General features: G+C 37.5%; 1 protein-coding gene across 1 annotated transcript in view; it reads right to left on the reverse strand.

Moving 5' to 3' along the window:
• Window positions 1-12,375: 12,375 nt before the first annotated feature.
• Window positions 12,376-19,634, reverse strand: part of cwc22 (CWC22 spliceosome associated protein homolog) — a 96,440-nt gene continuing 89,181 nt past the window's right edge. The window contains exon 21 of the mRNA XM_059966785.1: window positions 12,376-17,673. Coding sequence (XP_059822768.1) covers window positions 17,084-17,673 — 590 coding nt within the window. The 3' untranslated portion in view covers window positions 12,376-17,083. The remainder of the gene's footprint in view (window positions 17,674-19,634) is intronic.

Here is a 19,634-nt window from a genome sequence, read left to right on the forward strand (position 1 = left end):
GTCTCAATTTTGCTTCTGACCTTGGGCTAAGCCTTAAATTCCATGTCCTTTCCCTCACTGTATTTTGTTCATACAATGTGGAAAACATGGCAAGTCAACATTTCTTGATTGACATGGAGTTATAGAATCAACTACAGAGGCCAAAAGGGAAAGATTGCTGATTTTCTTTGAAAGCTGTTAGCAAATCAAATAGGTTTTACAACAATCTGTTAATTCTGATGAAATTGACACCTTCAGACTCAATTATTCCAATTAACTCAAGCTGTATTACTCAATCTTTAGTTAACAAACCCCCATTACTGTCACCATATGCTCCATTACATCATGCTGCTCTTGTTTCCCCATCCTCAATGACCGATGGTTGACTTCCAGAATACTAATCAAATTTTTCATATTTAAATCTTCCTCTGTGATAGCTCCTTGATCAAAGTACAAGCTTTCTTCAGCTCTCATTTCCTCAGACTTTACCATCTAATGTCCACCTCGATTCACTCTGTCTTAAGCCAATCTGAATTCTATTACATTGACATCGCTTTCTTTAATTTCCTCCATCTCTAATATATTAGAAATTCATCTATTTTAACCAAGATTTGGATCGTTATGTTTATTGGCTCTATCATCTCTTTTCCTTCTGCCTCTATAAAATTTGGGAACTCATTAAAGACAGAATAACAGCTCATTTTTTGATGAAATATCAGTGCAGTGTTTAGGGGGTTGTTTGAGTCCCTCACCAGAGAAATCTCCCCTGAATCCATTCATCATGATTGGATGGCAGACATTTCTCCGATCTCTCATCTTCAACAAGTAGCTTACACAGAGAACAGAAAAGCGTAACAGAGAAAAAGTATGAACCATGTGAACCAGGGCATGACATCAAAGTAGTATATAATGACGTGTACTTTGACAATGAAGTTGCTTTGAACTCCAAACATTCTACAAAAGTACTTTGCAGTTTTCCAGCTTTCCCAAGCAACAAGACAAGTAAGCATTTTATTAGCAAAATAAACACAAATTCAAGACACTGAAATATAACCATCAATTGTATATTTAATCAGAATGCCTTTCCTTGAGTAAAAAACAATAATGCATTTCAATCGGTGTTTACAACTGCTGGAAAATACAATTTTCTTCTTGCTGATTCAGTTTTTGAAATAGCCTACTTTTAAAAATTCATTTTCACTCATGAAGGGAGAATCAGACTGGACATGATGAACATAGTAATGAGCAAGCAATAGATTAGGAGAATAACTGGCAAATTATTCATTGTTTCACAACTGTCAAAGAAGGAACATTTGCAGATGCAGCATGGGAGGTCACAATTCAGCCAAGTTCTCAGTACCAGTTTCTTTATTAAATCATTAATTATGCTTTTAAGGTCCACTGTAATTTTTCATAGATATTCAAACTACTGGTGGTTTCTGTTAGCTTCTTCATTTCCAACATTGAATTTTAATTGATGCTCTGTGGAAAATGACCCACTACAAATATTTTCCTACTTACTGTATCTCAATAAATGATACAATTTTGTAATCTGATCTACTTTGCTCACTTTAAATAAATCAAAACTTCCCTTTCTCCAGCCTCTGCATACTAAAGCCTCTCAGCTCTTGCACCACATTAATAAAGCTCTTCTGTAATTTCAAATGGCATCCTGAAGTTGGGGATTATGACAAGATGCAATCTGTTTTAAAACAAAATTAACATTTGCTTTGCTCTTGTAATTCCTGCCCTGAACTGTGGGATAAAAGTACGTTATCCTTCTCAATTTGTCTTCAAATTTGATATGCATTAATGAGCCCATGTTTTTCTCTTCCTCACTTCATTAAGGCTATAATTTCTTTTTCCTCTCAGCTTGTCTCCAAGCCGTTTCCTCAAATTAAGCCAAATCAAAATTCAAATAACTTATTAACCTCCTGAGTCCAGTCAGGATTTGCAAGATAATATTACAGTATAGGCCATTATCAGGTAAAGAATGCCCAACTCAAAGACACCATCTACATATGAACAATCTCCCATAACATTAATAAATTCAGAAGTTTTTGACAGAAGATATTGACAGTTTCCTCTCTTTCTCACCCTACATTTAGTAACTACTCTTTTTATCACTTTTGATGCTTTTCATGACAATACCATGCAGGTATGGTTATCCCATCATGATTTCTATGTACTCTTCAACAAGAAAATCAACTTACAGACATCTATATTTAAAAAAAGAACACATTATCTGGGGTCAGTCTGCAGAGTGTATGCTGAATATATTAAGCTTTCTGATAGTCATCATCAATCTAACACAACATTTTTGTGCATTGATGACTAATTTTTAAATGTTATTTAGCAAGCACAAGAGATTACTCATTTAACCATCATTGATTATGTAAGGAGCATGAACAATTATTCAGAGTTATTGCAATTTATAACTCAGGAGATTCATCCCATCATACCTGTGCTAATTCATTGGGAAACTAGATCTCAGGAGATCCATTCTGTCATAACTGTGCTAATTAATTGAGAAACCAGCTAAATCCAACATCTAAGCAGCAATCTTATTCCACTTCAAATAACTGATCAACTGCCTCTTGACAACTCCTGCAGAAAGTGACTGTACCATAGTGTCAGGAATTCTGTTCCAGATATCATCAAACCTGGTATATTGGACAATGGGAAAGGTATTATTTCCACTCCAATTCTTCTGTCAATTGCTTTAAATTTTTGATAACCAGTTAAGTATTTTGCTTGCCTAATAAAATTTTTCTCCCCTTTTGTCTTAACAGGGAACATTTATAACGTTGAATATTTCTTAACATTTAACTTGATCAAAACACAAAAAAACTGCAAATGTTGGAAATCTGAAAACAAAGACTGAAGATGCTGCACAGATCAGAGAGCACTTTGGAAAGAAATTGAGTTCACATTTCAGGTTGATGACATTTCAACAGAAGAGTTAAACTCTGTTTCCATCTCCATTGATGATGTTTGACACTGCAAAATATTTCAAGTATTTGCTGGTTTATTTTTTTCCTGCATTAAACTTCCTTAGGTTAAGAATTGTCCCAGCATATTTTAAACTCACCTCATGAACCGACCGTCATTCCAGACATCATCTGTCAACCTCTCTATATCATATAAATGTCTTCAACATCCTTACCAAAGTTTGGTATCCAGACCTGCCCATAATTGTTCAAACTTAACCTTTAAGCAGTGATTAATATTTAGCACAACTTTCTTAGTCCCATTTATGAAGTCATGGAGTGCAAATGTTTTATTTGCCATCAGTTCCTGAGGATTGGAGAATGGCTAATGTTATCCCACTTTTTAAGAAAGGAGGGAGGGAGAAAACAGAACTATCAACCTGTCAGCCTGACATCGGTGGTGGGGAAGATGCTAGAGTCCATTATTAAGGATGAAATAGTGGCATATCTAGATAGCAGTGATAGGATTGGGCCGAGCCAGCATGGATTTACCAAGGGTAAATCATGCTTGACTAATCTGTTGGAGTTTTTTGAGGATGTAACCAGGAAGTTAGATGGGGGAGATCCAGTGGATGTAGTGTACCTTGATTTTCAGAAGCCATTTGATAAGGTCCCACATAGGAGATTGGTGGGTAAAATCAAACCTCAGGGCATCGGGGGGAACACATTGACATGAATAGAAAACTGGCTAGCAGATAGAAAGCAAAGGGTAGCGGTGAATGGGTGTTTCTTGGCATGGCAGGTGGTGATTAGTGGGGTGCCACAAGGCTCAGTATTGGTACCACAGCCGTTTACGATTTACGTCAACGATTTAGATGAAGGCATTGAGAATAACATCAGCAAATTTGCTGATGATACTAAGCTGGGTGGCAGTGTGACATGTGATGAGGATGTTAGGAGAATTCAGGGTGACTTGGATAGGCTGGGTGAGTGGGCAGATACTTGGCAGATGACGTTTAATGTGAGTAAGTGTGAGGTTATCCACTTTGGGAGTAAGAACAGGAAGGCAGATTATTACCTGAACAGTGTAGAGTTAGGTAAGGGAGAAATACAAAGAGATCTAGGAGTCCTTGTTCATCAGTCACTGAAGGTGAATGAGCAAGTGCAGCAGGCAGTGAAGAAGGCTAATGGAATGTTGGCCTTTATTACAAAGGGAATTGAGTACAAGAGCAAGGAAATCCTCTTGCATTTGTACAGAGCCCTGGTGAGACCACACCTGGAGTATTGTGTACAGTATTGGTCTCCAGGGTTAAGGAAGGACATCCTGGCTGTAGAGGATGTGCAGCGTAGATTCATGAGGTTAATTCCTGGGATGTCTGGACTGTCTTATGCAGAGAGGTTAGAGAGACTGGGCTTGTACACGCTGGAATTAAGGAGATTGAGAGGGGATCTGATTGAAAAATATAAGATTATTAAGGGATTGGACAAGATAGAGGTAGGAAATATGTTCCAGATGCTGGGAGAGTTCAGTACCAGAGGGCATGCTTTGAGATTAAGGGGTTGGTCATTTAGGGCAGAGTTAAGGAAAAACTTCTTCTCCCAGAGTATTGTGGGGGTCTGGAATGCACTGCCTCGGAAGGTAGTGGAGGCCAATTTTCTGGATGCTTTCAAGAAGGAGTTAGATAGGTATCTTATGGATAGGGGAATCAAGGGATATGGGGACAAAGCAGGAACCGGGTATTGATAGTAGATGATCAGCCATAATCTCAAAATGGCAGTGCAGGCTCAAAGGGCCGAATGGTCTACTTCTGCACCTATTGTCTATTGTCATTATCTTTACTTGTCAACTTTACTACTTTAAAGTTTCTGCTCCTGCATCTCTAAATAACACCACATGGTCCACGTTGCTCAACAGTGTGTCCTATGTACTTGCAACTCTAACAACATTTTCACAACTTTTGGGCTGAATCATACTTAATTGTCTCATCATTTGGACTCAACCTCCAAACATTAACTTGGATTGTATATAGAGAAGTTACCTCAGGAATGCATCTGACAGTGCAAATGTATGGATATTCATACTGAGCTCCACAGCATAATTGAGAACACATTTTCCTCATGGCAGATTTATGGATATCTCCTTGTGGCTGGAAAAAAGAATTTGTAACAGGAAGCCAATCCAGTTTCTGTGAACTGCATAGGAAAGACATGAGAATATTGCAGAGAATGCAGAGGAGATCTGCAAGAATGATGCCAGGGATGAAGTATGTCAGTTGAGCCGAGACTGAATTGGGCAGTCCAAGGCCAAGATGGGAGCTTGCAGAGTTAAAGTAATGAAGAGCACAAGTAGTAGATAAAAGGAAGCATTTCCACAAGGCCAGAAGTGCCCAAAGCCTAGACCATAGACTGAACAGAATTAGGTTGATCAGTATCCCTCTTGAAACTTTAAACTTCCATGCCCTGATTAATCACAAACCTATCAACCTCTGCTTTAAATATACTCAATGACATGGCCTCCGCAGCAGGCTATGGCAATGAATTTCATAGATTCACCACCTACCGGCTAAAGAAATTCCACTTCATCTGTTCTCAAAGGATGACCCTCTAGTTTGAGGTTGTGTCCTCTTGGTCATAAACTCACCTACTACAGCAAACATCATCCTACTTACATCCACTCCATCCAGACCTTTCAATATTTGAAATGCAGTGAGTACAGGCCCAGTGCCATCAAAAGCTCAACATTAACCATTTCATTCTCAGAATCATCCTTGAGAATCCTCTCCGGACATTTTTCAATGGCAGTACTTTTTGTTTTAGATAAGGTGGCCAAGACTCTCACAATACTTCAAGTGCAATCCTATAAAGCCTCAGTATCACATCCTTGCTCTTAAATTCTAATACTCTTGAAATGAGTACTAACATTGCATTTGGCTTTCTTACCACTGAATCAACCTGCAAGTGAACCTTTAAGGAAGCCTACACAAGGACTCCTAAGTCCCTTTGCAACTCTGATTTTTGAATTTTCACCACAATCATAGTCTACATCGTTATTGCTTCTACAAAGTGCATGTCCCATACACTTCCCCACACTATTCCATCTGCCACTTCTTTGCCCATTCTTCCAATCAGTCCAAATCCTTCTGCAACCTTACTGCTCCCTCAATACCACTGGTCCCTCCACCTATCTTCATATTATTTGCAAACTTGGCTGCAAGGACATAAGTACTGTTAGTCAAATCATTCACGTGTAACATAAAAAGAAGTGGTTCCACTACCACCACCACCACCTTCTCCACCCCAGCAGAATATTACTAACCATCAGCAGACAACCAGGAAAGGCTCCCTTTGTTCTCATTTTTTTCTCCAGTCAGTTAGCCAATCTTGTATCTATGCAACCATCTTTGAGCACTGGCGCTTTCCAAGGCTGCATGCTCAGCTCACTGCTGTACATATTGGTGGTGCATGACCATCTCGCAGGATCCAGCTCAAACAGTGTTGTTAAGTTCATGGATGACACAATGGTGGTTGACCATATCAAGAATGATGTATAGAGAGATAGTGGAGCAGCTGGTGGATTGGTGTGAGAACAACCCAAGCTAGAATGTGGAGATGACAAAGGAAATCATCGTGGACTTCAGGAAGGTGCAGACAAACCATCTCACTCTGCGAATACATGGCTCCTCCATGGAGAAGGTGCACTAAGTTCCTGCAAGATCATGTCACGAATGACCTCACCTGGTCCCTTAATATCACCTCCTTAATCAGAAGATGCAGCAGTGCTTCCATTTCCTAAGATTGAGCCAAGCAAGGCTCCCAAACCTTATCTAACTGCGTTTTACACGAGCACAATTGAGAGCGTCCTGACAAGTTCCATCCCCATCTGGTATGGGATCAGTTGAGTATTGGCCCAGAATTCTGTCCCTACAAAGATCTCTGAGAACAGCTGAGAGGATCATAAGGGCCTCCCTCATCAGGAGTACTGCATTTGCAGGGCCCTTAGTTTTATTAAGGATCCCACCCATCCATCCAGCATCCTCTTTGACTATCTACCATCATGCAGGAGACTATGATGTATAAAAAACACAAGAATTGTCAGGATGAGAAACAGTTTCTTCTCCCAGGCCATTAGGCTTCTGAACTGCCAACTACATCGTATTTGAAGTGTCACTGATTATTCTGTTCCGTACCTTATAACATTTAATATTAAAACACTTTAGTTTGGTGATTATTTAGTTTAGTAAATATGTGTGATTCATCTGTAAATTTTATACGTGCCTTCATAAATGTTTATATGTTTTGCTGTGCTTTACACCCTGGCTTTAAGAAACATCTCATTTTTATATACATTATATGGTTATATATGTTATATACATGAATCTAGTTAAATGACAGTAAACTTGACTTCATGTGCAGCACATTGTCAAAGGCCTTCTGAACATCCAAGTAAACAACATCCTTTGACTCCCTTTTGTCTATCTTGCCTGTTATTTCCTTAGAGAATTCCAACAGATTTGTCAGGCAAGATTTCCCCTTAAGGAAACCACGCTGACTTTGGCTTATTTTCTCATGTGCTTCCAAGTACCTCAAAACCTCATCGTTAATAATACATCTTCCCAACCACAGACATCTGTCTAATTGACCTATCTCCTGACTCCCTCAGTTGAAGAGTGGATTGACATTTGCAATTTTCCAGTCCTCAAGAAACACTGCAGAATGTAGTATTTCTTGAAAGATCCTTACTAATGCTTACACAACCTCTTCAGCTACCTCTTTCAGAATCCTGGGATGTATTCAATCTGGTCCAGGTAACATAACTATTATCAGATATTTCATCTTCCCAAGCACCTGCCATAAAGTTAACAAATTTCATGACATACGCTGGTGATATTAAATCTGACTGAACCTCTCCTTAATATTAGCAAAAACATTCACTTCTGCCCCGACACATTCAAATTTCTGGCATACTGCTGGTGTTTTCACACAGTGAAGACTGACGCAAAATACTTAAATTTGTCTGTCGTTTCTTTCTCCACCATTACTACCTTTTTCTTTTACTCTTTATATATTTGGTAACCTCGTTTATATTATTGGTTTGCATCCCTTCATATCTAATCATTTTTCTCCTTATGGCTTTTTAATTGTCTTCTGCTGGTTTTTAAAACCTTCTCAATCACCTAAGTTACCACTAATTTTTGCTATATTGTATGGCCTCTCCTTTGTGTTTGTGCTTGCTTTGACAGCCCAAGTCCGCCACAGTAGCCTCATTCCCAACTATCCCCACAACGTTGTGCCTGCCAATCTCTAATTGAATAATATAATCTACTTCGTTCTATATATACTGCATACATTCAAATACAACACCTTCAGTCCAGCAATCATCACCCTTTTCAATTTTGCTCCCTTGGAACACTTCAACTCATCCCATGGACTGCTCTTCCTCACAGTCTCACTACACAATACAATACCAACTGCCCCCTCCTTAGTCCTATTATTCTAGTTCCCACGCCCCTGCCAAATTAGTTTGAACCCACCCCAACAGCTCCAGCAAACCTGCCCAAAAGGATATTGGTCCCCCTTTGGTTCAGGTGTAACCTTCCTTTTTGTATAGGTTATATCTTCCACAGAAGACAGTCCAATGATCCAGAAATCTGAACCCTTATCCTCTGCACCCATTGCCAAATCATCCTATTCTTAACCCCACTAGCGCATGACATGAACAACAATGCATTACAACCCTGGAGGTTCAACTTATCAGTTCTCTACTGAAAGCCCCATATTCTCTCTTCAGGACCTCCTCTTGTTAGTAACGATATGTACTCTTTGAGCTGTGCCACCCAGCAACCCCATGAGTTAATTCTAGCTTAATCACAGGGTAACTTACAACGACCAATAACCTACCAACTGCTACGCCTTCAGACTGTGGGAGGAAACCAGAGCACCCGCAGGAAATCCATGCAGTCATGGGGAGAACATGTAAGCTACTTACAAGTGCCAGTCCCTTGTCACTCCTGCACTCCTCGTCCGCTGGCAAATGGTATGACCACACTCAGTGGGTGGTATGGACATGGTGGGTCAAAGGGTCAGTTTCTATGCTGTATGACTATGACTTAAGTGGAATGAAGAATATGAGCTCTGTGAATTTGTGGAGCTGCCATACAGATTAAAAAGTTGAACCTCAAAATAATCTCAAGATGATTAACTGAGCCATGCACAAAATAATATAGGAAACAAATAACTGATTAAATCTAGGGCTGGAGGCAGGAGTTTTAACTCAAGACACTGGAACCAGCATTGTTGCAGGAAGGCCTTGGTCCTTGATTAATCAATGTGGTGGAAAGAACATGGGGCAAAAGAGGACAGTATGTTCAGTAATGGTATACAAGACAACAGAGAAAACTCAAGGAACAAAAAAGAAACAATGAAATTTACAGTGTTCAGAAAGGGCAGAGTTTAAAGATAAAAGACATTTATAATCGATTCAGCTAAAAGGTGATAAATTGAAGATGACATATCCAAATGCATTCAGCATGCATAAATCAATGGCATAAATCTAGAGAACAAACTCTTGACCATTGAGACTCAGTTGCATAGAAATCCAAAGCCAAATTAAAATTTAAGGAACTTACTTGTTGGAGAAAAATTAGGAAATATTGATACATTAGTGAAAGTAATTGAATCATTAGGAAACACTGATCATCACAGAGTGAAACAAGGAGTTATAGATAACAAAGAGAATTTTGCCTTGTTCAATTTGCGGGATGGAAAATACCCAGCAACAGAAATCAACCAGATTCAATTTTGATGAAGCTAAGTATACACATTTTTTTTACACTACATTCTCTAAGAACCTCCTCCTGAACTTAACCAAAGTAGATCATTAGTGCCTACATGGACATAAAAATGTAGAAATAGAACTTTAACATAAATTTTGACATGGTGAATATTTATTTTTCCCCAGAATGAAGAGGTATGTAATAACTGTTAGTTATATACTTAGATTTAATTGTTGACAAACAAAAAAATAATTAAGTTAGTTCAATATGGCTTTCGGCATTTTACAACCAACTATAACTCAACAAAACTTTGATTGCATTCATTTTTATCCAGTGTGGAACATATTGACAGTGCTAACAGCTAAACCACCAATATCAAAGAAGATGAAACATGTTTTTAAGAAATCATGCTCCATACAAACTGCAACCAAAGCCAATCTTACGTGAGTCAGCAATAGAAGCCACATTTAACTGAAGGGAACACAAGCATATGCACTGCTTCCAAAGTGATACCACAAACAACGATGTATGAGGTTGAGTAGGAGCGATGGAAGAGGGTGCACCCCAGGTGGTGACTAGCGGGCTGACTAGCAGGAATTATTATTTCTGCAAGTGAATTAAATGGAAGGTTTCCAACAGCTGCAATTTATTTAACTGCTTTCACATTCACTTGAAATCAGGCTACCATGCATATCAGTCATAGACCAGAGTAGGAATACAAAGGATACAGTAAAAAAAGTTTAAATTTTTATACAAACTCAATACTGAGTGTCAACCATTTTCTAAATGGTTGTTATAAAAGTAAGTGCAATGGAACATTCTTTAGTCCTGCTGCTCAGATACAATGTGCGTTAAGGGCTGGGTTTTTAGGGGCACTGTATTTTAAGACAGCATACAGTGTTATAATATTGCATAATATAAAGCTGGGATATTTGTACATTGTAGTTCACTCAGCACAAGATGTGCGGAGAGTACAAAAATAAGACAGCAGCTCAAAAAGTTTAATGTAAATACCTTCAAAAAAAGCCGGGGAGGAAAAATAAAGTGATTTTCAGATGCATTTCTAGAACTTGGAGCTTAAATAATGCTGGTTGAAAAAGAAGCAACTTTTTTTGTGATAAAGGTTCAATGTAATAAAGTTACACACACAGGAAGTCAAGGTGGTAGTCTCCAAGTTGGTGGTTTATATACAGTATGTTACAGGACTTGACTCTGCATCACACCAGTGATGGGGAATAAGGTTCCATAATGATATAATATACACTCAGTGGCCTTTTTTTTAAAAAAAAGGTACACCTGCTCATTAACGCAAATACCTAGTCAGCCAATCATGTGGCACCAACACAATGCATAAAAAAGCACGCAGATGTGGTAAGAAGTTCAGTTGTTGTTCAGACCAAACATAATGAGGAAAAAATGTGACCCAAGTAACTCTGAATGTGGAATGCTTGTTGGTGTCAGACAGGGTGGCTTGAGTAGCTCAGAAACGGCTGATCTCCTGGGATTTTTATGTTCCTTTTCCAGAATGTACAGAGAATGGTGTGAAGAGCAAAGAAACATCCACTGAGTGGCAGTTCTGTGAGCAGCTTGGAGGAGATTGGCCAGACTGTTCAAGCTGACAGGTCGGCAAGAATAACCATGTGTTATAACAATGTGCTGAAGAGCACCTCTGAACGCACAACACGTCAAACCTTGAAGTGGATTAGTTACAGCAGCAAAGGACCCCACCAGATCCCACTCTTGCACTTAATAAAGTGGCTACTGAGTGCAATGGAGCCAACAGCTTAAAGGCTGTCACCTTGATTTTAGTACAAAAGATTTACCAACATACTCGGTCTTTGCCAACACAATTTTAAACATTGATGGTTCTTTTATCCTGGTCAGCTATTATGATTATTTTACAAAATTACTGACACTCAAAGCATATAACCGTATTTAAGTTTTACCTGCAGAAAATAGAAATTACTAACGAAAGGCTATGTTAATTTACCATAGCACGTAAAGATGAAGTTGAATTTTATGTATTAGTCCTCATTTAGTTATAGAATATTCAATAAGTTTTAACTAGAGAACATCAGTGGTATCGCATTTCAAATACTTAATACTTACATGACCCTTGATACCATGCCAAAATGCTATACAAATTCAAATGCAAGCTGTCATTTAAATCAGTTAAATTGTTGCTTTATGCTCAATAGCCAAACAGTCAACATTTACTATCTGAAGTTCATTTGCAATGTGTGATCAGTTGGGGAAAAAAGCAAAATAAGCCCGAAACAACTTTGCCGTTTATTCTGGGGCCGGGGAATGGTGGGCTATGTATCAGGTTTTCTTCATCATTCCTGAATCCTCAATAGTTCTTTCTCATTATACATTTGAGACTATTGGATAGTTGCAATTTTTCAGCTTGCCGTTGAAATAATGTACTTTTAGAAAACTTGAAAAACAGAATGGTTAAAACAAACAGGAGAATCCGACCACATTGCCCACTTTCACTTGAAATAAAGCAAACAGCATAAATCAACCTTCACGGAATACAAAGCAGTAATTAAAACATTCATTACATGGAATAGCTTGGATATTCAGTATCGTATGATGGTAATCCATAATATAAAACAAATGATAAGAAATTGATCCTGGTATTCGAAAAGACTAAAGGTAGTGAATTCCTACATTATTTAGAGCTTAAAAAAAGAGTAAGACAAAATTAAAGCTCATTTAATTAAAAAAATACTGCACATTCACACAACCAGCTCAACAATATCTTACAATTTGTAATGGTGTGATAAATATACTATTACAATATCCAATTATGCATGCCCACAATACTCACACAAGCACAATTATATTAACTATGAAACAAAATAAACAATTCTCTCAAAGTTGCTTCAGTATTTCATTACGATTGATCAAATGTTGGAAATCATGATTAAAACAAGTAAAATCAAAAATGTCCTTTCTTAAGAAGGTATAAAACATTAAAAATTTATGCATTCACTGAAGCACGTGATCAGTTTAGCTATGTAAAACTTATATTTTACTTGGACAAAAATTCCAGCATACTAACAAACTCATACAAGTTTACAAGGTCATGCAAATTAACTTGTTCAAAAATTATGCTGCCCTAATTTTTCAACATTTAAAAATAGTAAAATATTCAGTTTTTGGTATTAGTTTGAAACTGAAGCTGTAAAAAATAAAGCAAATGCTCTTCAAAATACACACTAATGCAAATTTAGACACCAATTAATTTACACTTTAAACATTTTTAATTTCAAGACAATTTAGCAGCCTATGAAACTTAAATGGTGGGACTGATCAGACATCCTGTCATTTGGCAATTGCCGCATTTCACACAGAAAAATTGAAAGTTGAGGCACATTATCTCTCAATTGCTGAGGTAACATTAATCCTCAAGCTCTCCAGTCTGCAAGCTAAGAGTAATCCCAATCTGTAAAGGGTTGCATACATGTTTCGAGATCCTTCTATAATACCTGAAAACCTCAAGCTCCAGCAGGTTTTTAGATATACCAATGATGAACTAGTTGAAGAACTACTTCTGTTTAGCACTTCCATGTATCATTTTATTGCAGCTCCTCTCAAAAATGCTCCCATTCCTTTTCGTTTCTGCCGCTCCATGTTCCTCATAGAATGTTGGACCACATATCCAAGGTATCCCAATCCCTTTTGATCACCAACACAATTTCAGCTCTGTATCTGAGTTACAAATTTCCTGGCCCTCATGTATGGTTTCTCTGTTACTAGTTTATTGTCAGTGTACAATCTAAGCTCTTTACACCAGATCCCCTTTCTCCTCAACCTTTGCCGTGATCCATTTCTGGCCCACTCTATCTTACTCATTCTCAGTCTTCCATTTGCCCATCCCTGGGTTTTTTATCTCACGTACTTAATTTTTTTAATAATTCATTTCCAGTTGAGCCCAATTCAGCCCTGGAATTTGCTCCACCTCCATTTTAGCTGAACTGCAATCAGCTAACAAGCAAAATTGTTTTGCAAGCCTTGTTGCAAAACTTAAAAGGCTTTTGTCTCATGGAACTTTCAAAGCAGTACCTAAGTTTGGGAAATCCAAATATCATGTACACTGTGAATTAATCTTTGGTGTTGCATCCACTTGATAACCCTAGTTCACCATGCAGTTTAACTTGGTCAACATTCTTTGAAACCTTGCATGTAATGAGAGAAATCTTACAATGGGACAATATGACATGCTGTTTTAAAGGGAAGAAAAATTGAGCAGTGTGTTATCTGTTCAGAAACACCTTACTTATTGTAGTTTTCTGCAAGCCAGTGACAATTTAGGTACATCAACAAACAAATACTGGTCCAAGTGCTTTGAATGGTGATAACTGTGAACATGACAAAAACTGTGATGCACTCAATTTACCAGTGGCCAGTGCTTTCACAAGCACTTGATACATTCGACATGCAGTTGTTGGCTCCTTCAGAGACTAGTGCTGCTTCATTGACATTCAAGACTCCTTTAGAACATTAGAACTACTTTAGGTTAAGAAAGAACTGTAACCTTTAAGACTTTATCAACATCAGCAATATTAGTAGGGGGAATGATTACCACACAGTCCACATGAACACAAAATTGTTTCACTTTGAAGATTGCATCATACAAGGTTAGAAACACTAAGCCAATGAGGTGAAGTGATATGCATCACTCAAGGGGAAAAAAAACAAATAGCAATAACATAACACTACATATACTGTAACATTGCAGTAGAGCAATAGATATTCCAGACTGATTTTAGTTCAATGAAGTGAGCATGAAGATGAACATGTCATCAACAATACCTAAAGATAACTCAGTAACTGATGAGCTTATGGACTAACAGCTGCAAATTCCATAAGCACTAAAGTGGTAGGCTACCAGAGACATAAATGAACTAAATCAGAGACCTACAACGCTGTCACATTTAGTTTGTGAAAAACAGGAGTGCTAATAATTGCTGAATCTACTCCACCTCCTTTTCAAAATACAGCCATTACAGTCCATGGCTTTTCTAGAAAAGCTATCACAGTGACATGTTTACCAAACTTAAAAACTCTTCATGTATTCCCCCCACCACATCTAGCACCTCCAAAAGCAGAATGCCTGGATGACAAACCAATGGTTAATTTTAAGTTTGCACCAATCATCACTAACGGCAGGAACCATTAACTGCCCCCCAGGGGATACTTACCTAACAATTCTAAGTTGCATATTATCAGCAACATTCAAATTACAGACTTCATTACAGCCATATTCCAATTGTGAGAATGAAAGCTGATTAGGAGAGAGAAAAAAAAATCAAAGGGCACTAAGTCAAAATAGATATGATTACATTTTAACTCTGAATTCTGTTACAATCCAGGTGAACTGAAGTGCCGGGTGAAAGGGATGCAGGAAAGTGTCTTGCCTGGAGGCTATTATCACAGCCTAACTTCTGAAGGTTCCGTGAAGGGTTCCTTTGACCTCGATAGTTTCATCACTGGTCTGACATAGAGCTGAATGGACATTAGCTAATGGTTCTGTCTTCTAACAAGGTCAAAGGGCTTAATAATTTACTGCACAACTAGACCAATATCTATACCTGGACTGATGACGGGGAATTCCAACTAAGGACCAAATGAGACTACACCAAAGTGCAGAACAATAATGATTGAACAAAAGGAGGCCTACACCTGACCAAAATAACAAAGTTTTTATACTTCAGCAGATTACTTCCTGAACCTACTCTCAGCAAGGCTCATTAAGCTTATGACAGTTTATCTGTCATTCACCTGCAGGGGTGCATCATTTAACTTCAACCTCATTCTTGATCAAGAGGCAACCTATCTGCGAAATTCAGTCTTCTTTTGCTACAAGATATAATGCAGAGATGCCCTGCAAATGAGACTCACTTCAGAAACACTGCAAATGTCCTGATTTTGAAAACTGGTAGGAACCTTAATTAAGTTATGCAAATATTATTACCTTCTACTTCTCCTTGTCCTACTCTGAATTGGATGTGCACTGACATCCTTTCTTTAATACTCAATCAATATTCAGGAATTCCCCATCTAAAACAATCAAGAGAGCTGAATCAATAGAAATTCTACCATAATTCAAATATTCGCATCACCATCACCTCAGGAAGTAGTGAATGAGGTCTTAGCAGTATCACCCAAATCTAGAGGGCATACTCGTAAATTTATTAAGTCAGTCAGTTTTGTAATAGCTACAAGTAGATTATATTTTGGTAATTTTAAACATGTATAACTGTTGTGAAAGGGTCACTTTCTCATAAACCTGATGAATACTACCAAAACAAATAGATCTTATGAAACCTTTTTGAAAGGTCAAGCTACCTCCAATAAATGCTTCAATAGTGAGCTGAACTCAATTCGAAACTTTCTTTTTGCCTATTACAAAGCAACATTATGTGTTTTGGCTTCCATCATGCAAGATAACAAAACTAAAAGGATTTGATTTTAGTATCTGGTTAACAAAAAATACAAAGTACAACAAAAACCAACATTTTTCTTTCCATTGAGTAGTTTTGAATAAGCTAGATTTTAAATTTTCAAAAGCAAAACTAGGCTTCAAACTATCTAGGTAAATAGTAAAACGAAACAATCACATTTCACGGCGGCAGCACTGAAATATTGTTAACATCTCAAGATTAAAGTAGTAGTGCAATGTTTTCCAGGACAATTTGCCTATATTGTACATCAATTAATGTTAATTATCCAAGCTTCAAAAAAGGCACTTTAAAATATTAATTTGAATATCTACTATACATATACACTAGGTAAACATAAATGTAGACAAATTTTCATGGCATACATGTCAAATTTATATAATACATATGTCCTAACATTTAAAAATACTATGGCACATTTTCAAGAAACAAACTATATCTACGTATTTCCAAGTCAAAGGTATATTGGTGACTATTTTAACCCGTTTTAAATGCTAATGTAATATAGATCATAGAAAAACAAGAAAAAAAGTAGTTGATTAAAAACCTCCAAAATGGTGACATATCTGCACGATTTTTATTTGAGTTGACAAACAAAACATTTACATGAAATAAGAGAATGTCAAATCCTCTATAAATGCATTATCAAATGTATCACTGTCCACAAAATAAATCTGCACACCTTCCCGGTTTGTCCAAAAAGAAGAATTGGTTGACTGTATTTACTCATTCTTTTTAAATGCAGATTTCAATAATTACAAAAGATGACAACTGGAAATTGCAGTTTGTGAGATTCCAGTGGAAACTACGTACAGATCGGCAGTTCTATTCAAGACCTGGTTCCTTTTTCTTTAGTTATTGGATTTCTGCGGCCTTCATCAGAGCTTTGGCAATGCAGTTTTTTTTTGCTTAGTAGCAGCATTGTAAATACTCAGTGTCTTCTTGGAGAACTTTCCCTGTACCTGCCGTCATCTTTTCTGTAGTCCTTAGAACGTTCTGAGTATCTACTCTCATGACGATCATGCTTTCCAGATCGCTTATCTACACCATTTTTTGGGTGGTCTTCTTCACTATTTCTCGAGGTTTGGATTTCTTCACGACACTTCTCTCTAGATTTTGACAATTCCCTGCCATGACTGTAATGATCATTGCTATCCTTGTTCCTGGAGCTGTTCCTATCATTTTCAGAACGAGAATGGTTCCTTGCATCTTCTTTTCTGTACTCAGTATGTTTATCTGTAAAGTCACGGTTTCGATCATGTTCTTTATACCTATCACTGCGTTTGCGATCTCTTTCATTCCTGTCCTCCCTATCATGTCTGTCTGAGTCATCTCTTCTCTCTCTAGGCTTCCTATGTGTTCTGACACTACTTCTTTCCTGTTCCTCACTTCCACCTCGATATCCACGTTCTTGGTCTTTTCTAGATCCTTCCCTCTCACGTGGCCTCTTTCTGTTGTCTATTTTTTCTTCACCTCGTTCATTTTTATTCTGTATTTTCTTGTTCTTTGAATTTAAATCATCTGGAAAAAAAGGATTTACTCAGTCACTATAAATGTGCAGACTATAAATATTTCCTTTCTCAGCAAGCAATAGAATTAATATTTAAATATAATTCTAGATCACTGGTTTTCCTGAAAGCGTAGCTGAGAGTCGCACAATCATTATAGGTTCCATGACATTAGTTGTACAATCATTATGTGTGAGAAGCTGACATTTATATCAAACAGTTTGTCAATATATTCCATCCAACTGTTGGTGGGAATTACAACTTCAGTTAAAACAAATACCACAAAAGTAACACGCAGTAAAGCTTTCAACAAAAAAAAAATGAACCTGCACTAGCATTGCAATAGCCCAACGAAATATTAAATATGGATTTTTACACAACTAAAGAAATGAGGATCTTAAGGATGTAACTAAAAGATGAACAGAATAATATTTTTATGCTTAGTTACTATTGATATTTACAGATGAAAGATGCACTTGGCCACCTGTTGGGTTTGGCTAGGCTCAGTAAAAAATTAAGCTGCAAATGCTGAACCCTAAAACTAAATGAGAAAATGCTGTAAATACTCAGCAGGTGCTTCTGACCTACACCATTAACTTTGTTATATTCTCCACAGATGCAGATGCCGAGTATTTCCAATTGCTCCTGTTAGGTCAGGGTGCAATTCTGGCAAGGAAGTGGAGGGTGAATGTTGCTAAGGCTTGGGGAACATTTTCTTGAATGTCAGTTTCAAGTTTAAATTTAGTGCCACCATCAGGTGGTGACAGGAATCTATTTGAGTAGGGGGACTGTAAAGGAGTTGTCCCAGCCTACACCAGGACTGCATTTTCCTTTCACGGACGTCTAGTATGACTCAGTGTCAGTGTGGGCGTGATATGATGTAAAAGACTCCAATTTGGGTTGTGTATGAAAAACAAACGCAAAAGCAAGACTCGACATGTTGATGAAATGCTTGTGGGAAAGCTAGAGAAGTGAAAAAAAATCTTTTACAGAAGGATATTTTGTGACTGGCTCGTTTTTAGTCAAACTATGAATATGAACAGTAGTTTTGACAGATTGCCTGCAGCTATTCTGAATTATTGGACAATCTGTCTGTGTGAGCACACATTTAATATTGTGTCCTTCAAATCCTTGGTGCAAAATTAATCCCTAAACATATCACTACTGAATGAATTTCCAATCTGCTTTCTTCAATTTCAATCACATTAAAGTAGATCTGTTGAGAATGATGGCACAACATAATTATTACACTTCTTCATCTTTCTGTTAAATTTTTACCATTATTCAAACTAAATAATGAAAGTAAAAATCAGGCATACTCTGGGAAAAAAAAAGTTGCCATCTTTATAGTAAATTAAAATTGCCCTTAACTATTCAGGCAATTCAATAAAAGCTGGGAAGTAACATCGTTCCTATGATTCGGCATTTTAAAAATACAAATAATATGAAAAGCTAAGCTCAGCTTCACAGAAGAATAAATCAGTGGAGATACATGGCACCTCATTTTCAAGTGACACCAAATAGTTCTATAGATCCACAGCTGTCCATACGACAACCAAATGACCCGCAGTGGGTGATTCAATTGCAGTTTTTCTGATTTTGTTCTTGGTAGGTTTTAATAGACCATTTTTTCAAAATTGTTCTTAGGAGTTTGAGGTTACTGGCAAAACCCATCTTAATTATCCTGGGAAGGTGATGATGTGCTTGCTTCCCTGAACTACAGGTGATGGTACTCCAACGGTGCTGTTGGACAGGGATTTTCACAACTTAAGACCAGTAACAAAGCAATGGTGAATTTTTCAAATCAGCAGTAAGATGATATTTCCATGTGCTCCTGTCCTTATACTTGGTGGTTGGGAATGCTGTGGAGGAATTACCCTTCGTAAGCAAATTTGGTGGATGGTACATACTGCAGCCATGGCCCAATTAGTGGTAAAAAGTATGAATTTCATGAATATCAATTTCATTGAAACA

This window comes from Hypanus sabinus, chromosome 4 (genome assembly GCF_030144855.1).
Source record: "Hypanus sabinus isolate sHypSab1 chromosome 4, sHypSab1.hap1, whole genome shotgun sequence".
NCBI classification, from domain to species: domain Eukaryota; kingdom Metazoa; phylum Chordata; class Chondrichthyes; order Myliobatiformes; family Dasyatidae; genus Hypanus; species Hypanus sabinus.